The sequence below is a fragment of the Myotis brandtii genome, unplaced genomic scaffold, assembly GCF_000412655.1.
Source record: "Myotis brandtii unplaced genomic scaffold, ASM41265v1 scaffold112, whole genome shotgun sequence".
Classification (NCBI taxonomy): domain Eukaryota; kingdom Metazoa; phylum Chordata; class Mammalia; order Chiroptera; family Vespertilionidae; genus Myotis; species Myotis brandtii.
Window position 1 is genome coordinate 2,323,586 of NW_005353838.1, and position 21,543 is coordinate 2,345,128.

General features: G+C 43.3%; 1 protein-coding gene across 1 annotated transcript in view; it reads right to left on the reverse strand.

The window, feature by feature from the left end:
* The window catches only part of STK39 (serine threonine kinase 39), a 226,408-nt gene that overhangs the window by 173,461 nt on the left and 31,404 nt on the right, over positions 1 to 21,543 (reverse strand). The window contains exons 5-9 of the mRNA XM_014545426.1: positions 12,579 to 12,688; positions 12,251 to 12,352; positions 10,002 to 10,135; positions 1,653 to 1,701; positions 1,486 to 1,551 (exon numbers count right to left, since the gene is read on the reverse strand). Coding sequence (XP_014400912.1) covers positions 1,486 to 1,551; positions 1,653 to 1,701; positions 10,002 to 10,135; positions 12,251 to 12,352; positions 12,579 to 12,688 — 461 coding nt within the window. The remainder of the gene's footprint in view (positions 1 to 1,485; positions 1,552 to 1,652; positions 1,702 to 10,001; positions 10,136 to 12,250; positions 12,353 to 12,578; positions 12,689 to 21,543) is intronic.

Here is a 21,543-nt window from a genome sequence, read left to right on the forward strand (position 1 = left end):
CCTTTGGCCCCCCCCCCCCCCCCGCCCCCGGCCCCCAGAGGCTGGCTGGCCACCAACAAGGAGCTGGAGGTGTGAGGCTAAAGTTCCACAGAGAACACCTTCTTAGGGAAGAGCCTCGGGATGAGATCAAACAAAACTTCCAGGGGACAAAAAGCAAAGCCAAAAAAAAATGTTCTTTGGAGACACACACTGTACAAGCCAATGGCTTTCTAACAGCTTTTCTTCAACTCTGGCTGATATTTTAGAGATCTCATCAAAAGACCTCATGCTCCACTCCAACACCCCGGGGAATCTCTCCAGGCCACTCCTTCAGGCTTCGCTGTGGGGCCCTGGGACTCTGTGGGCACGTCTAGCTTCTATTGCCTCCAACCAAAGCGCTGACTCCCTGCTGTGCTGGAGAGGTGCCTCTCTGACCCGATCTGCCCACTTCCACCTTCCCTCAGAGACATCCCACCGGCCAGCCTTGCTCAGGTCTCTGCAGTCAACGCGGCAGCCCCCTAGCCTTAGCCCAGGCTCACAGCCCGGGGACCAGCCCACCCCACAGGGGTCTGCTGGCCCAGCAGAGATGCTCAGATGGGTCACTTCTTAAAGCCTATTTAAAATCTATTTAAAGTAATTTTAAAGCATTAGCGAAATGCATTCCATACGGGATGTTTTATAAAGTCAAGGTCTGGAAGTTAACATTCAAAGTTACTCATAGCTGGGCCTAGTGAGATGTATCACTAGTGCATACTTCTTTGCCAATTTTATTTACAGAGCAGGGGACTCAGCTATCACATCGGCTTCCTTAATAACTGAAAAGCTAAATCTGTGACTACATACATATTTTTAATAATAAATATCTAATATAATTCTAAAACCAAAATAGAAGTTACATTTTATTAGGTTTCATACCAAAATGAAATCAGTAATTACAGATAAATAAAACTCTGGTGAAACACACACATAAATACACTTACACACACGTACCATTTAAAAAACCTCAAAGCTAGAATGACAAGTTTTTCAAGTCATCATACGTATCATTTAGTTAACATAAGGAGGACAATAAAAGTCACCACGGGATCTTTTATGAGAAAAAAATCTATACCCCGAAGATATTCCCAAAAAAACATCAAAAACAAAAGTTTTGTTTTTCCTTTTGTCATTGGAAGCGGCTTTAACAAGACTGTCCCTCTTCTGTAAAATCCAAAGGAAAGATATTCAAGGACGTTTTACCTCTCCAGTGTGCAGAACTCATGACAGTGCCCTCCCCTCTGACCTTCTTTGAGCAAAGCTGATAAATGGAAAAATGAAATCATTTGCGTTTCCCATGGTTTCCACACCCAAACAAACGACAGCAAGCTGAGATAACCAAAAGGCAGAATGCAGTTACCCGAGCAATCACTGATCACGTAACCTCTAACTATTCACATCCTGAGCACGTGGAACACTCTTTCTATGGGTTTCAAGTCCTACTAGGCTGGTGGGGCTAATGGCGCTTACCTTCTTGGCTCTTTGGGCTATGTCTGGTGTTCTCGTAAGCAGCTTCTCAATCAGGTACTCTCTGTTCTGCAAAACAGATATTCCCAACACTTTAACATCAGATACGAAACGTAGAAATTCACAGTGTTTCAAAATAGCAGATTTACTTGGGGTTTTAAGCATGTTACCTTGGCTTTCTGGAAGAATTTGCATTTTAAAAGTTCTGCTGCTGTGGGCCTGAAAGATCAATAATAAATTAGAGTTGAAACAATGACCACTCGATAAATACACTGCCTTGATGAAACAACTTAATCCTAGCGTCTTCCTGGAAGACCAGTTTTAGGAATAGCAAAACCAGACACTAAGTTAATCACAAGCTGGCACCAAATAAAATAGTGCCCGTTTTCCAGTTCTTTCCAAGCTCCTTGTCTGCAAAACACACAAACTCCTCCGAGTTAACTATATGGGGCACGATCAATCTTCCGTCCTTCACCCTTACATTTCACTAAGTGAATGCAGTGTTTCTAAAAGGTGTCAGACTGACACATCTGTGAGATAAATTCCTATATTTACTGAGAAGCTGTACAAGGTGCAATGGGACCCTCAAGAAACTACGGTGCACGGCACTCTAAGATTCTCTGAGAGTCAGGAAAGGCAAGGGGTCCACACACCATGTGTGCCAGCTGTCTGCACACCCCCAAACACCCCTGTTTCAGGTGTACACGGACCACCGGTTTTCAGGGCAAGGTAAATATGATGGTGATTAATAAAATGCAAGTTCATTGAAAAGGATTACTGGATTGGTCTGGTTGTTTCCTCATGGAGTCATTAAACTTGTTTCTCAGGTCTGAAGGCTTGACTAGCTTGAATCAAGCATTTGGGGGGGAAACATTGCCTAGATGACACTGTGTACGTTTTACTGCGGCACGTCAGAGGCACATAATGTTAGGTAACTCCACTGGGAGTGATACTAAGTGTAACTACTTGGTCCCCAGGCCTGAGATCTCTCAATTGTAAAAGTATGTTTTACCCACTGCAATGGGAAAGTGTTATTTTGGGTAATACTTTGGCATTACTGTTTATGAATATCCTATCCCCCATAACCTTTTACCTGATGATTTTAGCATCTGTGACTTAAATAAGTATTTCATAGGAGGTGGCAGAGTACTGATTATCTACTTCTGTTGTCTATGAGCTGGCATGAGTCCATAAAGAACAGCTTACTTTATCAACAGCTCTCTCTAAAACAAACAGCAATGCAGAAAAAGAAAGTCACATAAATCTATACTATAGGACAGTCAGTCAGCAAGACAAATGAACTGCTCTCTTCCAAAAGTCAGTGTCAAAGAGGAAAAAAAGGAGATGTGAGGGTACGGTTCCAGATTTTAAAAGACTAAAGAAATATAAAGCCAAATGCAATACATGCCCCTGGTCTGAATCCTGCATTTGAAAGGAAGGAGGAGAAACTACAAAAGACCTTTGGAAATCATTAAAGACTAAAGGCTCAGTGCATGAATTCGTGCATGGGTGGGATCCCCAGAGCCCACTGGCTAGGGGGAGGGACCATGAAAGGTTGGCCGGCCGCAGGAGGTCAGCTGTGGGAGTGAGACATCATAGCAACCAGTCATTCTGGTAGTTCTAGTCGTTCTGTCACTTCGGCTTTTATATATATAGACTAGAGGCCCGGTGCACAAAAATTCATGGACTCAGGGTGGTCCCTCAGCCCAGCCTGCACCCTCTCACAGTCCAGGAGCCCTGGGGGGATGTTCAATTGATGGCTTAGGCCCGCTCCCTGTTGGGGAGTGGGCCTAAGCAGCAGTCTGGCCTCCCTCTGCAGCAGGAGACCAGTGGGCCAACTGGGGGATGGAGACGGCTGGCAAGCGGCCAGCCCCACCCAGCATTGTCCCACCGCTGCCACCAGTGGCCTCCCTCTGCAGGAGGCAACAAGCGGAGCAATCAGAGGACCATGCCAGCTGGCAAGTGGCCAGCCCCGCCCCTGATCACTCTGCCGCTGCCGCCGGTCACCGCTGTCCCTGATCACTGTCCCCTCCCTCTGCCCTCTGGCACCCTCCTTGGCTGGCTTGGCACTGCCCGCTCACTGGCCCTGCCCCCTGCCAACTGGTCATTCCACCATTTGGTTGATTTGCATATTAGGCTGTTATTATATAGGATAAGTGAATATGCTAGGTAACAGACAATTTTAGGAAATTACTGCTTATTTTCTTAGACATGGAAAAGTACTGTAGTTATTCAGAACATTTCTCAATTTGTATGGAATGCAAGCTGAAGTATCAAGTCTGTTACTGATTTTCAAACTGTTCATTCAGCAAGTAAAATGTAGATAAATAGAAAAATGGTAATAATTGTTGAATCTAGGTTGTGGTGTAGAAGTAAACACTGTAAAGCTTTTTCACCTTTTCTGTATGTTTTAAATTGTTCATACTTTTAAAACTGGGAGGAGGGAGAGAACCATTACTGAGTATCATTAGGTATTCTCTCTCAGGCAATGATTTGCAAAGGTACAAATAGTACCATGTTGGGGGGGGGGGGAGCGTGCAAGTTTAAAAGGATTCTCATATTTGAAGAGGTTAGAAACCCCTTCTTTGGAACCAGGAAGTTTCATTAACATGTTTCCAGGGGCCAAACCCAAGCATATAAAAGAATCAGGAAACGTGGCCAAGTGCAACGATGCATAAACTGCCAGAGTTTACCAGGGCCCCACAACGTACTTCTGTGCAAAGAAACAGAAATTTAACTTGTTCCTGCTCTCTCCCTTGGTTTCAAGTGGAACACTGCCTACAGGTACCTGAAAAGAACCCAGAATGGTCACACCCACTGCAATAACCAGCCTCTAACTGCTTGCTGCTCCGAGCAAATGAAGGTCTAATCAACAGGTGGCCACGGTTTACATTTTGTGTACCACATCCCTCGGTAAGCTCATCCGAATTCATGAATGTGCACCTTGTTAAGCTAGAACTAAAAAGGAGACTTACTCTTTTACATGAGTGGACTTTGGTTGTTATTTTAACGTATACTCTCACTGTTCGTCGGCAACGTTTTTGGCCTCCAGCTACTGCAAATTCATCCTTTCACTCTCTCAGGAAATACATATTTATTGAGCATCTACTATTTGTCAGGCATGATGCTAGATGCTAGGCATATTATACCTAGCACCTCGCAACACAAAACAAAACTTCAAATACCTAGGAGGCATACAAAAAACTTAGGTTGAATTTTTTAAAGTGAAAAGAAACCTAGGAAAATCAAGATGGTTAAGGAACTCAAGGTCACTGTTTTGGTTGAAACCCTCATTGCCTCTGCCCGAAACCACTCCAGTGGCCTCCCAGTGAGTCTCTCCAGCACTTCCCTTCCTCATTCCAACCCACCATCCAAGCATAGAAAAGAATCAGGAAACGTCACTAAGTGCAGCCACCACGTACAAATTGTGTCCACGGAGGCCCTAAACTCGGCCTCTAAACAGAGCCAGTTTCCCATTTGGCCTAGAGGATCTTGGGGGCCCGGGAGGCTGGGAGGCCGGGAGGCTAGGCTTCTCCATCCTCCTTTCCCATCACATCCTGTGTGAACTCTGTCCTCCAGCTACAACGATGTTCTCACCCACCTTGCCCTTTCATGACATTAGCACACGCTGCTTTTCTTGCTTTAAAAATGTTTGTAAGTAACTGACACACCCTTGTTCAGAGGTCAAGAGCCAATTTAAATGTCAGGCATCTTCAGAGACACTCCTCCCAGCTCCCACTAATCAACTTCACTCTGTTCCCCGCTCATGCTCACACACCACGCCTGCCACACTCCCCTTCTGTAACTGTCTGCCCCTGCCTCCTACCTTCCCTCCACTGGGTTATAACCCCTTCCACGACAGGGGCCACACAGCATTCACCTTTCTATATCCAATGCCTGGCATAGAGCAGAAAATGGCTATCGCTCAATTTCATACCTCAGTAAAATATAAGGTGAAAGAAATGCTGCTAGCCATTTGGACACAGAACCACAACTCCTTGGGCCAGACTTAGTCACCACTTCAAGTCTAAGCATCTGATCAATAGAGTGGGAAATAGCAGAATGATGTAATGAAAACAGACTCATGCTAGCCCCGCCCCCAAAAAAGGAAAAGGGGGAAAGTCTGTACACAGTGGATGTACTGACACGGGGAGCCAAAATGCTTCGTCCCTCCTCTGCACCCCACCTCCTCCTCCTGCACACTAAGGGTCAAGTGTAGGACCAAAGTAGAGAAAAGGCTGGGAAATGCCAGACATACCCTGGGATTCAGGGCTGGGAAAATACTTTCCCTTCCCCGGCAAGGTCACTTCCATGGTAACCGAACTATAAAGGGGGAAAGCAGACTTCAGGGAAAACTCCTTTCTCTGTACTCCGCTCTTGGCCTTCATCAATAAATACAAAAATGCAATCACGTGAGAATTGAGAAAAGGTTTAAAGAAGCCATATTCTTTTTTTGTAGACTTAATATTTATATTAACTAATAGGTGATTTCTACTCGAAACAGAGTACAAAATAGCAGGTCCTCTTGGTGCTCAAGTTAGCTCAGGTGTCTACAGCTTTGGAATCAAATCCATGTGCCAAACAACCCCAGGACAAAGTATGGAAAAATGGAACTGGAAAGGATGAGGGAATGAGACAGAGAAGAAAGTGACAGAGGTATGAGAAAAGCTGAGGTGCGTGTTGCCCACCTGACTTTCGTCTTTTTGTTTTGTCTGTTTTATGGTCAATGCTGTAGCAACTGCCAGTGTAGGGTTAAGGTGGAGCCCTGAATGCTACCTGCCTCTTGGCTAAGTACACAGGAGAAAGACTTCTGCAAGCGCAGTATGTCTTATGTGGCTGCTTTCAATTATCAAGCAACACAAGGTAGTATAAATACAAACACTGTCTTATGAGCAATGTTAGATCGGCAACCCAAATAACTGGCCCAGCTTTGAATGATGATTCAATTTTAAATCCTTGAAAACAATGTGGAAGTCTGCAAGCACTAACCTTCTCAGAAGAAAATCTGTTAAAGGATTCAGTTAATACATATGGATGAACCCAAGTCCACTGAGACTTGAAAATAATTTTCAAAGGATTCAGGAGGAATATGACACAGTTTAAGTAGCTCTAGCAATTTGCATGACAATTCCAAATAGCTCACTAACCTTAGGCAGAGCAGCATGTCTCCCCGGCCCCTCCCCCCAAGTGAAATATTCAAGTTTTATTAGTTTCCAATGGATTTATCTATGCAATATCCACACCCATATTGCTCAAAGAAAAGGCCGGTTCCTCTTATAGTTGCCATCCATAGGGAGCATGTAATCTACAAGGTTAAGGCTCATTTTTTTTTTTTAAGAAATGGCAAAATGTTCTGCTATACAAATACAAGTAATTCTTCATCTATGCCTAGGCAGAGCACGCAGATTTAAATGAGGCAAAGAGCTTCCAAAATCCAGCTCTGCTCTCTTTTTTTTAGGAAAGTTCCATGAGTCTCAAGGTTAAAAAAAAAGCATAACCCCTTCTCATCTAGCTTGAGGACTCCTGCACAGGCGTGAACTGGGCCTGGTCCCTGATATGCTTTTATTCACTGTTAAAAAGGTTCTCAGCAAGACCAGGGCTTTGGTCCCATTCATCTGCTTTCAGCTGACAAGTATATAATCTGCAGGCAACAGAATAAATATAAATTACCCCAAATCTTGCATTCATTCCTAAGCCTACTCGAATCAGGTTTGTTCCTGAATTTTTTGCAATGAGTCAAAATCACCCCAAGTTGCAAAAAACCAATTGTCTCCAGTTATTCAAGAAATACCTCTGAGTAAATAAGACACACCAGACACTGCAGATAGAAAGATATAAGGATAAGTGGCACAGGCTCTCTTTCTAAAAAAAACTTACAAACTTATGAGGAGATCAGATATGTAAGTCAATATATGTACACAGTGTACTGCTACAAGAGACATGTATGCAGCATATGGTAAGAAAATTAAAATTTGCAAAAACTCTATTTGGTCAGGAAGAAAAAGGCAGATAATGAATGGCAATTCCAATTTCTTGAATATTTAGGAACCCCCAGGCACTGTGCTATCCGTTTTCAGTGCATTTTCTTACTCCACCCTTATCACAGTCCTATGAAGTAAGTGTCATTAGCCCCATTTTACAGTCAAGGAAACTAAGTCACACAGGTGATGATAAAGCAGGACTAGGAATCTCACCAGGGATATCTATCTCTAAGAAAATGGAGCCTTTGAACTAAGTGTTGAAAGACAGGTGGGAGGTGGATAGAGGGAAAAGAAGAACTCATGGATAACATAAGCAAAGGCAGAGAAGGCAGAGTATATTCATGGTTTCTTTCAAAATTGTGCAGCAATCTAATGTTTACTTATTAATTCTGGAATGAATACATATTTTAAGTTGCACCTATGTAAGAAAAATTCAACAACATTGCCTCTTTTTCGATTCTCATATTTCATGAAGCCCCCCCCCCCGCAAACTTCCCAAATCCATGTCTTTTTATTAAAAAAAAAAGAGTCACGTAGGAAGTTTGTGCACCACCAACGCTCTCTGTTATAGACACAATTGTACAATAGTGAGAATAGAGTATGACACAGAAAGAATAACTAAAAGAAGTTCTTAAACTATTAATACTTTGTAGATCGATAATGTCACTAGGCAAGAACTCTGAGGGAAAGACTGGGTAAAAATTTAAGAGTATGGCTCTTTTCTAAAATATTTCTTGGGGGTGGGGTAATAGGAGCCTGATATTCGAGTTCATAAAATAAATAAAACCTGGAAGGACTCTCAAGATTAGTAAGAAATCAGGATGGTTTGTTAAATATAACATATGATGATCTCATCTGATTTATTTTAACAAAATTACAAATCTCCTAAAGAATGATATTGTTACATCTTTAGGCACACTAACTATTCTACTGTACAGAATTATTTTCTGAAAGAGCTGGAATTACACAGCATCACCACTAGGTGGGATCTCAACTAGCTCTACGACCACAGAGACCAACAGTAATAACAGTGCTAACTGGGAAGGCAAGCATTTCTCTCATTGGGCTTTGGAGAATTAAATCCTGGTTCCTTGGTGATGCCAAAAGTTGATATTTAGAGATGACACTAAATCCAAGGGGTAGGCAAGCAAGTGTTGCAGAATAAAATTAGAATTGAAGAGAATTTTCATCCAATCGGAGAGTGAAGAAATAACCTTAAGGAAAGACCAGTATAACTTCAGAGGAAAATAACCTTACAAATCATACACAAAGGGCAACTAAGATGTTTAAGCAGAAACAGTCTATAAGTGTGACAAAACAAGCATCCTTTTTACAATAAATAATTTCAAGATACTTAACAGCAAACAGTCTTTAGACCTGGCTCCATGAGAAGAGGACGAATACAGAAAAGACTGAATGCAAATTCAGTAAAATGTAAAGGAATGAAGAGAACTGCTACAAGAGATGGGTAAAATAATGTCCACTGTGCTTACTGTAAAGAAGGGGAGCCCCTCAAACAGATTTTCTGAAAGAGCTGGAATTACACAGCACCACCACTCGGTGAGATCTCAACGAGCTCAAGGACCACTGTCTAAAGGCTTAAGTTTCATAAAGAATTGAAGATAAGAATAAAGGAATTCTTCAAAAAGCAGGTCCCTCCCTGAAAAAGAAAGTTTTTAGAAGAGAAGCCAGTTTACACGTTTTAAAATACAATTATCAGATTGGACCTTAGGGCGGATGAGGGTAGCAGATAACGTTTCAGAGTCCTAGCCAGGCCTGTCATCTACATTCACTGCATGCTAGGAGGGTGCCGGGCCTGGGTGGCTCACGTCATTAACATTCTCCTTTAAGTGATAAAGGACACCTGCTCTATGCTTACCGCTCAGGAGAGTTCAAAATCGGGAGAGAAATTAAGAAGGAAGAAACAAACTCAGAGCACAGACACACTACAGTATGGGAGCAATCGCCTGAGAATAAAGAGGAAATTCTAAAGTTCATTTAAAACAATTTACTTCTGTTTATATGATTCATCTTTCTAATGCAAAAATATGAAGCTTCTTTACCAATAATCTTTCAAATGGTACAAACAACTTGTTCTGCAACTAAAAGGAAGCTCATGCAAAATTCAATAGCTCTGCCTGGTTTAGACCTGAGCTAGCAGGATATTCAAATCCTGAGAGGTCAGCTCAACCTACACGGTGCAGAATATTAGCTCAGCTTCGGAACGCACCACTGCCAATTTCTCTTGATTTCTGCTTTACTTCATTTCCTTTGATGACAACGCCCACACCTCACAAGCACAGCAAATCTTACCAATACTAACATTTTCTTGTGCCTCTCCCCCACCCCCATCCACTTGTTTCCCTATGGACCCATGCTGTCTTCCACTAACAGGTTGGAAATCTGGGGGCGGGAGCAGCATTTCCCTTGAAGGAGAAGTACCTTGCAGGTGTCCTCACACAGCCTTTCCCCCTCCACAAACAAAGCTTTGTGGTGACTCAGACCAGGCCAGTAACTCATCCACCCAGTTTGACATACCTTTTGGAAGGATCTTTCTGAAGACACAGTGAAAGTAATTTTCTAAAGGACTTGCCATACTTTTTCATCATTTCCTTATCCTCTATTCCTGTTTCTAAAGTGGGTGGATCATTTTGCAAAGTCAACATTAACACCTGCAGCGGAAACAAACATAAAGACAGAACCTCAGTGTAGCAATTGCTACAATTGAGTTTTTAGTTTTTTCACAGAAGCATCAGAGACCAACCTGGATTAGATACAAGCGTGATTGCAACTTTACAGAACGTGTGTATTTAAAGCATTCATTTCTCTTTGCAAACTTGTTCACGAGCCCTCTAACATTTTTGTTATTCCACTGACAGAACTTACAAAATCTGCTCTATTTGTTAAGAATGATCTCCCAAAGACACGCGGACAGAGCTTCCTGGGAACTGGCTCTGGCACTGCCTGGAGGAGCACGTAGCTCCAGCCCGGGCTGCGTGCACACAGGGCTCTGGCTGGGAAAGGGCGTGGTGCAGCGGAGAGAGAGGGAGGACCAGCGCAGCAGTGAAGTGTGCACAGGTCATTCATCAGCAAGGAACCGCCTGTACTCAAGGCCTCAGTAACAGTACCAACCCTAAAAATAAATTCACAACATCCCAGAAAGGAACACATGATTTCCTTTTTTTTTTTTTAGTGAAAAAAAAATACAGAAAATTGCTTAAAGGCTTGGCAAAACTGAAAGATGGCCAGAATATAGCTGAGTTGCTAAAAACCATAACCAGGGCAAAAGGCCATGCTGCTCTTAGCAAAACAAAATAAGAATACAGCTTCAAACCAAAAAGGTAAAGATGCCACTCTGGCACACGTTAAATGATTTGCTTAAGAAAAAGAATTTATAGTAAACCACTGACCTATACAATGAATAAAGCATTAATGCATAAATCAGCCTTAATTTATGCAAATGCTATACATGCCAAGCCACTTTTCCAACACTTTCAGATGTATGAATAGATGAAGGATTAAAGTGACAGCTTATTGTTTGTGGAGGATAATAGCAAACAGAAGAAAGTGGGAGAACTGCAACGTCCTAAGAAAAGTCCTCAGGACTTCAGGCTGGGATTATACATTCAGGTGGCAACACTAAGTAAGGAGAGAAAGAAAACAAGAAATAAGAAAAAAGAATACAGAAAAGCCAAATGCAAGAAAAAAATCAGTGCTTTTCCTTTGAAAAGTAACTTAAATTGTTTACATCATTACTTACTAACAAAATTAGGTATGTACACACACACACACACACCCCAGTATCTTAATTGTGTGTGTGTGTGTGTGTGTGTGTGTGTGTGTGTGTGTCTTAAGAAAGGAAGAAAGAGAGAGAGAGAGAAAGAAATGAACTATATTAAAACCTTAACAGGGATTATCTATAGTTGATGAGATTCTAAATGATTATTTTCTTCTTTATTCTTATTTATACTTCCAGATTTTCAACAATAAACATGTAATAACATTTTAATCAGTAAAATTACTTAACCTTTTTATTCCCAGGGCTTTAAAAACATCCTTCTAAATTTTTCCAATATTTTCCTAGGGAAACACTGAAACAAACATGGACCAGTATTCTCTGTAAAATACCTTCATAATTTCCATCCAACTACTTCAGTCTCAAAACAAAATCCAGTTGGGTAAATTCGCCCAGATATCACTATCTCAATTCGCCCTGATACCACTATCTCAAGAACTAAGAAAAATAATGACATAGGCCAATTATAAGAGTCACAAAAATCTGAAAACAGTATCCAAACGTATGTTGTTTCAAAAAAATACTGAACTCGCTTATTTCAAACGAGTCACCCACATGACGCTATGAAAATGGGTAAAATGTTACAGACTATTTTTTTTAAATAGGCCTGAAAATTTGGGAAATCCATCTGCAAAGATGATATCACTATAACCTATTTTTAGATTTCCCTTGCAGTGCTGGGGATAGTCTGCTATCAAAGGAGTAATGGCCAGCATTTGTCACAGCTATCAACCTCCATCGACCAATCAGATCCCATTCCTTACTCAGCTCTGTGCTGAGAATGCAAACAAAGCAAGCTTCAAAGCTGGGCATTGTACTACTTCTGTCCTGTTCTGTCCACTGAGGACATCGGACAACATTTAGCTTGTCTGCATTCCTCCCTTAATTCTCCTCAGGTCCAAGAGAAACATGACTATGTCTAAGAGAACCCCAGAACCCATTCCATTCAGCCATATTTCAAACCCGACGTAATATTTCCAAGAGCAATTACTTTCATGGGAGGGTATTTGTGATAAGGCGCTGCTCCTGTTGCTAATTCGATGGCAGTTATTCCGAAACTCCACATGTCGGCCTTGAAGTCATAGCCTCTCACCTAAGAAAGGAACCAGGAGAAAACACAATTAGACAGCAGGCCCGCACATGGGGAAGTCCACACTGTGTGGGCAGAACTTAGATAGTAGTGTGTCAAGCCCAGCAACCGGGAGTTAAACTTTAGTTATGTGATGCATTCAAGTGAAATGGGTGCTCTGAATGAAATGTTAGTGTATTAATAACGTGCACGACTGTACTATGTCAATAAGACCATCGTTTATTTTTACCTGTTCCATGACTTCAGGGGCCATCCAACACGGGGTGCCAACAAATGTTTTTCTGACTTTATTCCGGGTAACATCACCCCCTGTTGCTAAGAATGCACTTACCCCAAAATCTGAAAGGGAAAAGAAAATCACCCTTATTTTATGTAAGACATTATTGCTTACAAATTCTGATTGTATGAACATCCCTTTTCCTGGTGACCTTTACAGCGGTCATGACCTTCCCAGCCACCATGCACTCTCTCAGGGATATACCGGGGCAGTCCCGCCATCCTCCGTCCACTGCACTTTGGAGAACACCATCAGGGTGATGGGTCAACAATCCCACGGGTCCAAAAGCTCAGCACACCAAAGTCTATTACCCACCAAAAAGGTCCCGAAAGTCAGAACTAACCACAAATGATTACACCAGTGAAAATTAAACACATTTCCAAAGCCCTAAATATAAAGGAGCTTAGCTTTTAGCCAAGATTCACTTTGGAAAATAATTTATAAGCGAAGCACCAGAGGCAGTAAAACCAGTATGTGATGTAATTTCTTTTTGTTTTTCTTTTATTATGATTATTTTATAGCCAATTTAATTCCACGTCATCAATGCCTGGGAAGTGGATTTTTTTTTTTTAATAAAGGGATGGACAGCATCTGTCTTCCACATCCCCACGTCCTTGCTTAAACAGTGTTCTCTAACAAACAGTGTTCTCTACCAAAATCATGGTGGCACATCCACAAACCCAGGTACTTGGAGCCAGCCTGCCCACTTGGTTCCACGTGTACCGATTCAACACAAAGGAAAAGCTCAATCTGAAAAGGTTTTGGGGGCTTTTTCAATGTTTGCTCTTCTGGAGAATTTTCCTAGGTATAGATGGAATAAAGTAATACTGTTCTTCATATCCATGATACACTAGAAGTTCTTTTTTGTGAGAAAATGAATTACCTAGGCATATTGAATATACATACATGCATAGATGTAAAAATGATGTTTGTATGTGACAATAGAAATACCCAATGATTATTAATGCATGCATTTCTTAAATTTTTACTAAAGGTTAAAACTGGTAAGTATCAACTACTATGGGCTAGTATAGACGTATTAGTAAGAGCTAACTCAAGGACAGCTTGATAGTAAGCTGGTAAATAGTAATAAAAAGGGCAGTCAACACCTCAAAACCTCACAGCAGACTAAGCAGTGCGAGCCCGTTCAAATTGCTCTCAGAATTCCCCTCTGCCGGTCCCCTTTGTTGGTTGCCAGGATGTCAAGTACAAACCAAGGTCAAAATATATTAGCATTTGTTTTAGGTCTATAATTTTAAGCTATGCAATAACACTATTCCCTGAGTTGAAATATGTTATTTCTTTTATTTATATTTAAATTTATTCAACTCCCAAAGGATGTCAACTACAACAAAAGGAATAAAAATTGACAAATGGAATATTTGTTCCAACCGCTACTCTCACATTAATATTGAAAAGTATATTTTGAAAATGCTGTAGCCCTGGCCAGTGTGGCTCAATTGGTTAGGCATCGTCCTGGACATGCAGGAGACAGCCCAGCGATGTTTTGCTCTCTAAACTCTAAAACTCTTTGATTTTTTACATTGCAGTCAGATAAATGAAGCTTTATGGAAAAAAAAAAAAACTCTGGAACCTGTGAACCAATCACCTACAGGGAGGAGAAGATAGAATTCATTCTTTTATAGAATAACTAGGTGAAATGAATCATTTGTTTGGCTGGAGGAAAAGACAATGTTATTTGCATATTTCTGAAAAGAAGTTCAACAATAAATCTGACATTTCATTTTTATTAAATAATTTGGTAACACAGTATTACATAAATACATGTCATCTGTAAATTATTAAGGACCTGGATAAAAGTTGCTTTAATAAACAACAACAAAGAAAAAAACAGATTATTTTAAATACGGTTCAAGCAACCCCAAAATCTCTTCTGAAAAGATATAATCCAGATTTAAAAATCTATATTTAATATTAGAGTTTTTAAAATTCCTTAAAAATACAATCTGATTACATTAGACCTTTTTTAAAGCTTCAATAATAGCTAAGAAAGATGTATAGTGGCAATTCATTATTGATAATACCTCTTCAATACCTTTCATGACTCATATATTTATTCATGGCCTCCACTTAAAGCACTCACTTTAAAGTCATAAACAGATGGTTAAATGTCTGTAAAACTCAAAACAGAAAGCTCCATAAGCAGAAAACACCACTCTTAACATCCCTCACACTTACGACTACAGAAAAAATACACAATTTGCTCCTGTGTATGGCTAATGTGTATCCAGAAAGACTTATATGTATGGAGAAACAGGACCTTTTGACCAAAGTACATGGTGTGCCTATGCAAACAGGAAAATCAGTATATGCTGTGGAGACAGCGTACACGTGACAGCAAGAAGGAGGTGGCCAAGCAGGCACAGTGAAAAGCGCCCTTGTTTCCTAAAGGATACATCTATACAGCCAGAGGGAGTGGGGCCAGAAGCCATGAGCATTTCTCTGGAAACATGGAATCAAAGGCTGCTCATCGAGGTAGCCAGCCCCGCTTCCTGGCTACTGGAATAACTCCATCTTGGCCCAGAAAGAATGCTGTCATCCTGTAATGTTGTAAAAGGCTCCCACATCTTTTGAGCCCTTCCACAGCTCTCCTCTCCACAATGCTCCTCACCACTGCCACTGCCTGGGGTTAAGCCAAGATTCCCATGGCAGCCTCTTGTCCCCAGCTCCCTGCTTGCCCCAGAGCCACGCTCCAAGCAACCAGACCTGCCCCTGCTAAAAAGGCTCTAAAGGCACCCCCCGCCCCAAGTCAAACGCCCTCAGCACAACATGCAAATCTAACTCCCTTTCCCTTGCCTGCCTCATCCATCACTACTCTCAAATGCCAGCCCAGCTAAGCTGCTTACTTTGTATCCCTTGCCCTCACACCCTCGGGGTGCTGCCTTTGCACCCGATGCCCTGTCATCATCCAGTCCAGTCCACACCGTATCTAGACTCTTGGTGCCTTGGGGATTTTTCATAGCCCCCCTCCCCCCACCTTGTGTCAAGGTGTGGAGAGTTTGATAGGCATCCACACTTTTGCTTAATTTGTGGCGGACTATTTAAGTAACTTTGGGAATTCTTTCATTTTGAAATGTGAATACTAAGCCTTAAGGAGGATCTGCAGGGCTTGGCTGTAGATGTAGTGCTGGCAAGGCTGGGTGCCACCATGGTTAGAGCAAAGACTAGGCTCTCCGCCAACCGTGGGAATTCAGCAAGGCGCCCCCCCCCCTTTCTGGGCCTCTGTTTCCTTACCAGGCTTCCTTGTGGGACTCCAGCAAGGCGCTCCCCCTTTCTGGGCCTCTGTTTCCTTACCAGGCTTCCTGGTTGCCCCTACCTGTATATTACTTTCGTATTTAGAACACTGTCCTACTGCTTTTCACCATGTATAAATATGCTTCATACTAATTGTTAGGTAGATCAATAAGGTATTGTTCTCTGCCTTTTAAAAAATGACGTAAGTAGGCTGAGCATTAACATTTTCACAGTGATAAATACACAGTGTAAGAGAGCTATGCTTCCTGACAGTCAGGAAACATATGACCATGTAGGAGAGAGAAGACATGAAACAATAAACAATAGAACGACGTGTAAAATCAAATTCTACGCCATGCTGTCTGTGCAGAGCAGAGGGGCTAGGGCCATAACAGCCGTGTGAGACTCCACATGCCAGGGGACCTTGGGGCTGGCCTTGAAGATGAGGTGAAGACGGGGGTAGGCACGCCCGAAAGGCAATGACATTCCAAAGAAACAGCACAAGCAAAGCACAAGTGTTGAGCCAACAAGAAAAACTGACCAACAGCTGCAAGGGTCAAACACTCGAGTACCTACAGACAGCGGGGAGAGGGTCCTGGAAACCAACAGCACAATCGCAGTGACTGAGGGCTCAGCGCAGGGAGATGTTTGGAAGAGCTGGGCCCTTCCCAGGAGCCCATTCTCAGCGCCCTCCCACCCCAAGTCTAAAACGGGCCTCTGCCATTCAGCTGGAAAAGAACCACTGCCGCCGAGGAGTGAGACTGGGTGTTGCAGATGTCCCAATTTTCCCAGAGAAGGCCAAACATCAAGATTTTTTTTATGTGAAACCTCTTTTCTTGTTGTTGTTGGCAATAGTTGTTGTGGTGGTTTTTTTAAGTGAAAAAGCAATCCCGCCTGCCTCATTTAGCAGCCTGCAAATCTAGTCTGCCAACAAAACAGTGTTGCTATGTCTAAAATGTACCTAAGATCCTTCGACGCAGACCATGCGATATTATTGCTGATACGAGGACCCAGGTGCTCAACTGGCATTCTACCCGGGATGCCAGGGTGCCTGAGGCAGTTGCTGGGTATATTTCTGTTATCTGTACCTGAGTATAGATCCATAGGAGCCAGGTAAATGCCCGAAGTAAGGCTATTATCGGGGAAAACAGTCTAATATGCATGATGCATATTAGAAAAGGGGATTTCATTAGCGAAAAAGTAAGGCTATTATCGGGGAAAACAGTCACTTGTTGACACGCATGATGCATATTAGAAAAGGGGATTTCATTAGCGAAAGTCAAGGTGGTTAGCACACAGAAAGTGGCTAAAGTATTTTAGATGTACTCCCCACTCTTGCACAGATAGGAAGAACGATTCCAGCTAGGCTGGAGTATACGTTAACAGTAAATCCCTATCCAGTTCTCTATCTAGTGAGCTTCTAGATGCCAAGTTCAAGTGTATGAGAGTCACTTGTACTAGATTCTCACACGCTTGCTTCCGGTGAACTTTTCATTCACCTAAGGAGCAGGAAGCCCCTTGAGCTTGCAGAACCAATTGTGAGAAGCTTGATTTCCTTAAAACCTGAGAGTGACACTGTGGCTGAGCAGCCAACCCTTACCTCCCTCAGATATTTACAACAGGTACTAATACCCATGAAAAGGAACCTGGGTTGTATATGAAGGAAATGGCTTAGGTCCATTCAAAACCTGGCTGGAGAGTAATGGAATCAACATCTGATAGTTCAGAGCCTCCTAAGATGCATTTTAAATGGGTTACAGCAGGTACTGATTCCGTTTGACCTCCCTGTGGCTGGCTGGGGCTGAGGCTGGGGCAGCAGGAGCCAGAGGGGGCCCCTGGTGTTTTCTTGCTGGGAGCAGCCTCTTTTCCCCAAAGGCCATGGTCTAAAAAAGCCAAGAAGCGTGGAGACTGCGGAGGAGCCAACCACAGTGTCTGAACAGCTGGTGAGGGAAGCTGTGCCTGATCCAATTAGCAGCATGAGACTGCTGCTCTCTCCAGTGAAGAGGAAAAGGTGGGGCAAGTAGCCATGCAGGGTGTTGGGGAAAGGAGGAAGGCTAGAGGCAAGGAAGACCACAGCTACGGCCCAGGTGTAAAATCAACAGCGTCTGTATGTGAATAGAGATTCTGGAGATGGAAAAGGACAGACAAACCCTTAACAAAATAGGATGATTCCGTGATATGGGGCTTGAAAAAGAGCAAGGAATAAAAAAATGAAAAGATTAAATGACTTTCCAAAGACTACCTCGCAAGTTATCGAGGGTCTGAGTAAAACCCACAGTCCTTCACCGAGGAGTTGGCCACTCAGCCTCCGTCTTCTTTTCTGGAAGAAGTCAGTGTCTTTTTCTGCACTGAGAAGGAAATGCAACGTGGAAGAATGGGGTTAAGAGTCCACAACTCTTAAGCTCTTCCCTGAGTAAAGATCAATGTGTGATTGCCCAACACAGAAAAACTAGTTTGAGGTTCTCTCGTTAATCCTGAATGTCATATTTATATCATCAAAAAGCAAGCCCTTCATAATTTGGTTTGGTTCCCAGTTCTTTTTCTCACGAGAGACTCTCAAGACTTGACTGGCAGAACTGAAATGTTCTCTCCGAGCCCAGGAACACCGTCAGGGCCGCCAGCATCCGGCCTGCCTGATCCCGCAGGCTTCCCTACGTGTCAGACGCCAGTGCGGGGTGATCTGGTCGGTTACAGAGGCCCAAAGCACTCTGCTCAGGGACCTAACAATCGGGCGAGCACTGCAGGCAGGAGGAAACAGGCCTAGAAGCCTGCTGGCTTCCGCACGCAGGACAAATTATGGCCGGGATGGCTGCCTTGTGCTTCACGTGTCTTGTGGGGACAGAGGTTTTAACCAGAGAGTGCGATGATCAGAACTGCAGCTTAGGAAAGCTAACCTGGATGGAAGAAGGAATCTGGCTTGCAGCTGGAAGAGGCGTGACCCTGAACCTGGAACTGCGAAAACCGTGACCTTTCCGACTCTGCTCTCCTTCTCTCGCAGAGAATCTGGGGGAAAGGGCATCTAGCAATTACCAGCAAACAGAAGATGACACCTTTAGTCTGAGTGTAGCATATGGGACCTATCTTTTCTAATGTATGATTAAACCCAGCCTTTTCTATCGGGTTTTCTGTTTAATGACCTTTCTGACTCTGCTCTCCTTCTCTTGCGGAGAATCTGGGGGAAAGGGCATCTAGCAATTACCAGAAACAGAAGATGGCACCTTTAGTCCGAGTGTAGCATATGGGACCTGTCTTTTCTAATGTCTGATTAAACCCAGCCTTTTCTATCGGGTTTTCTGTTTATTTTTGTTTTTAAATTACTTTGGAACAACTCTTCACTCTCCAGGAGCCTTGCCATCTGCGGTGTCACCAGCCTCCCCACAAGAAGAGTGTGACAGGGAACAGGGGGAGGGCTGACCCTTGCGCCTGCTGCAAACCAAGGCAGGAGGAGCACAGTGCAGAGGGGACGCACCAAGGCCGCCAGGTGGAGGCCACACCTCCGGGTACCTGTGCTGTGCTCAGCAGGACCGGCAAACCCAGGGCAAGAAGCAGGGGACCAAGTCAGGATGTGGCAACATCCAGGACAGCAGCTGCCAACACTCACTGGGTTGGTTTCCTCTTGAAATAAGGCCACTCTGCTCATAGGAGCAGTTTTCTCTCTGCTCTAGTAGTGACATTTCACTGTGCCATGAGTGTGAGCGCACCCGGCAAGAGGACAGACAGTGACAGCCTTGCTGTGGGATGTGCGGCCGGTGCAGGTCATGGGGTCCTGACCTTCCCCAGTGAGGCTCCCACCACCCATGGGAAGAGGCAGAGAGGGGAGGATGCCGAGTAGGAAGGCGCTACATTTCCACCTGAGGATCCCAATTACACTCCCTGCTAATTTACGTAGCTTCTTTGGACAATAGTTTCACAAGCGATAAAATGGGGGGCGGAGAATATATATTGCAGGTCCTTGGTAATGTTGTAGTGCACACTGTTGACGGCCTACTCAACACCACACTGTTACAACTGCAGTGATCGAGGCCATCAAGGTGCTTGGTTCCTCCCGTCAGTGCATGGCTGAGGGTCTGCCCTAGTTCCCCATGCGATCCAAGGGAAATAGGATGCAGGCTTTTGTGGGGAAATTTTCTGCCTAAATATAAGAACCACCTTATAAGGCTCCTTTGCTCCCCACTCCCTGCCTATTTGGGACACTGTCATGTGAGGGTAAGGCTGGGAGCAAGAGCAACACATGGGGACATGTGCTCCCTAACATTACTAGGGTGCAGGAGAGGACTAGGAAAGAGCCCATGACCTCTGTGGTATCCCTGGGCTTTGGCACCAACCCTAGAAATGAATGTCCCAGACTTCTGTATGTGAGATAATGAGATGTCTGTCCTGCCTCATCTCCTGCCAGTCAAACTCTCTGGTATTTGTACCCAATGGCTTCTTAACTCTTACAGTCCTTCCCAGTCCTGCCACGTTCATTCATACTCCCTGACTGCTAAGGGTTAAGCATTGCCTCAGAGGCCAAAGTCAACGCAATCCCCAAAAGGACTTAAAAAAAATAATCAGCAAGAAAACAATTTAGCACACAGTGCAATTCTGGAGTTTTAAACAGCTCCAATGTTAAGAGTGGCTTTTAATGTCAGGGACACAAATCAAAACAAATAAATGCATGGGGACCTCAAGGGGTAAAAAACACAGTGCAAGAAGATCCTATTTCACTTTTTTGCCAATAGTTTCTGGTTTGGGGCTACACTTCCATAAACATTTCAGAAACAGAACAATATAAGTCTAGGAAAATAGGAGACAAAAGTCCCTTCCACATTCTAGCTACTCAAAGTGGGGTCCCCAGACCAGAATCATCTGGGAGCCTTGGAGAAATGCAAAATCTTGGGTCCCACCCTCATCCTACTGAACCAGAATCTGCATTGTAGCAGGAGCCACAGCTGATTCGATGTGCAAGTTGGAGAAGCACTGCTTGAGAGCACTGTCTTCCTACCAGGGGCTATGGCATGATTCAGGTTGGCTGGAGGACCTCCAAGTACAGCCAATCCACAGCTTCTCTCTCTCACCTCTGAGACAGAGAGAACCATGGCAGTGGAAAAAAACGTAGCAGGAAAAAAGCTTAGTACGTATTCATGTACCTTATGACACAGTATATGGGCAATACAGTGGTCCCCCTTTAACTCGGGTTTCACTGTCCATGGTTTCAGTTACCTGCAGTCAACTGCAGTCCAAAAATATTAAATGGAAAATTCCAGAAAAAAATCCATACATTTCCAATTACATGCTGTTCTGAGTAGTGATGAAATCTCTCGCCATCCCTCTCTGTTCCGTCCCGGATGTGAATCATCTCTTTGTCTAGCGCATCCACCCATGAGTCACTTAGTAGCCTTCTCGGTTATCAGATCAGGTAACACTTATCTTACTTAATAATGGCCCCAGAATGCAAGAGTAGTTTAAACTTTATCATAGTATGTAGGTATGGCAAAAAATATAACATATATACAGGGTTTAGTACTGTTTGTGGTTTCAGGCATCCACTGGGGGTCTTGGGACATATTCCCTGCAGACAATGGGGGACAACTTCACTAAACACGAAAATCACATCCTACAGAAACGTCTGACCCAGGGACTCCAATGTGTCAAGCAAGACAAATTCACAGACAAACAAATA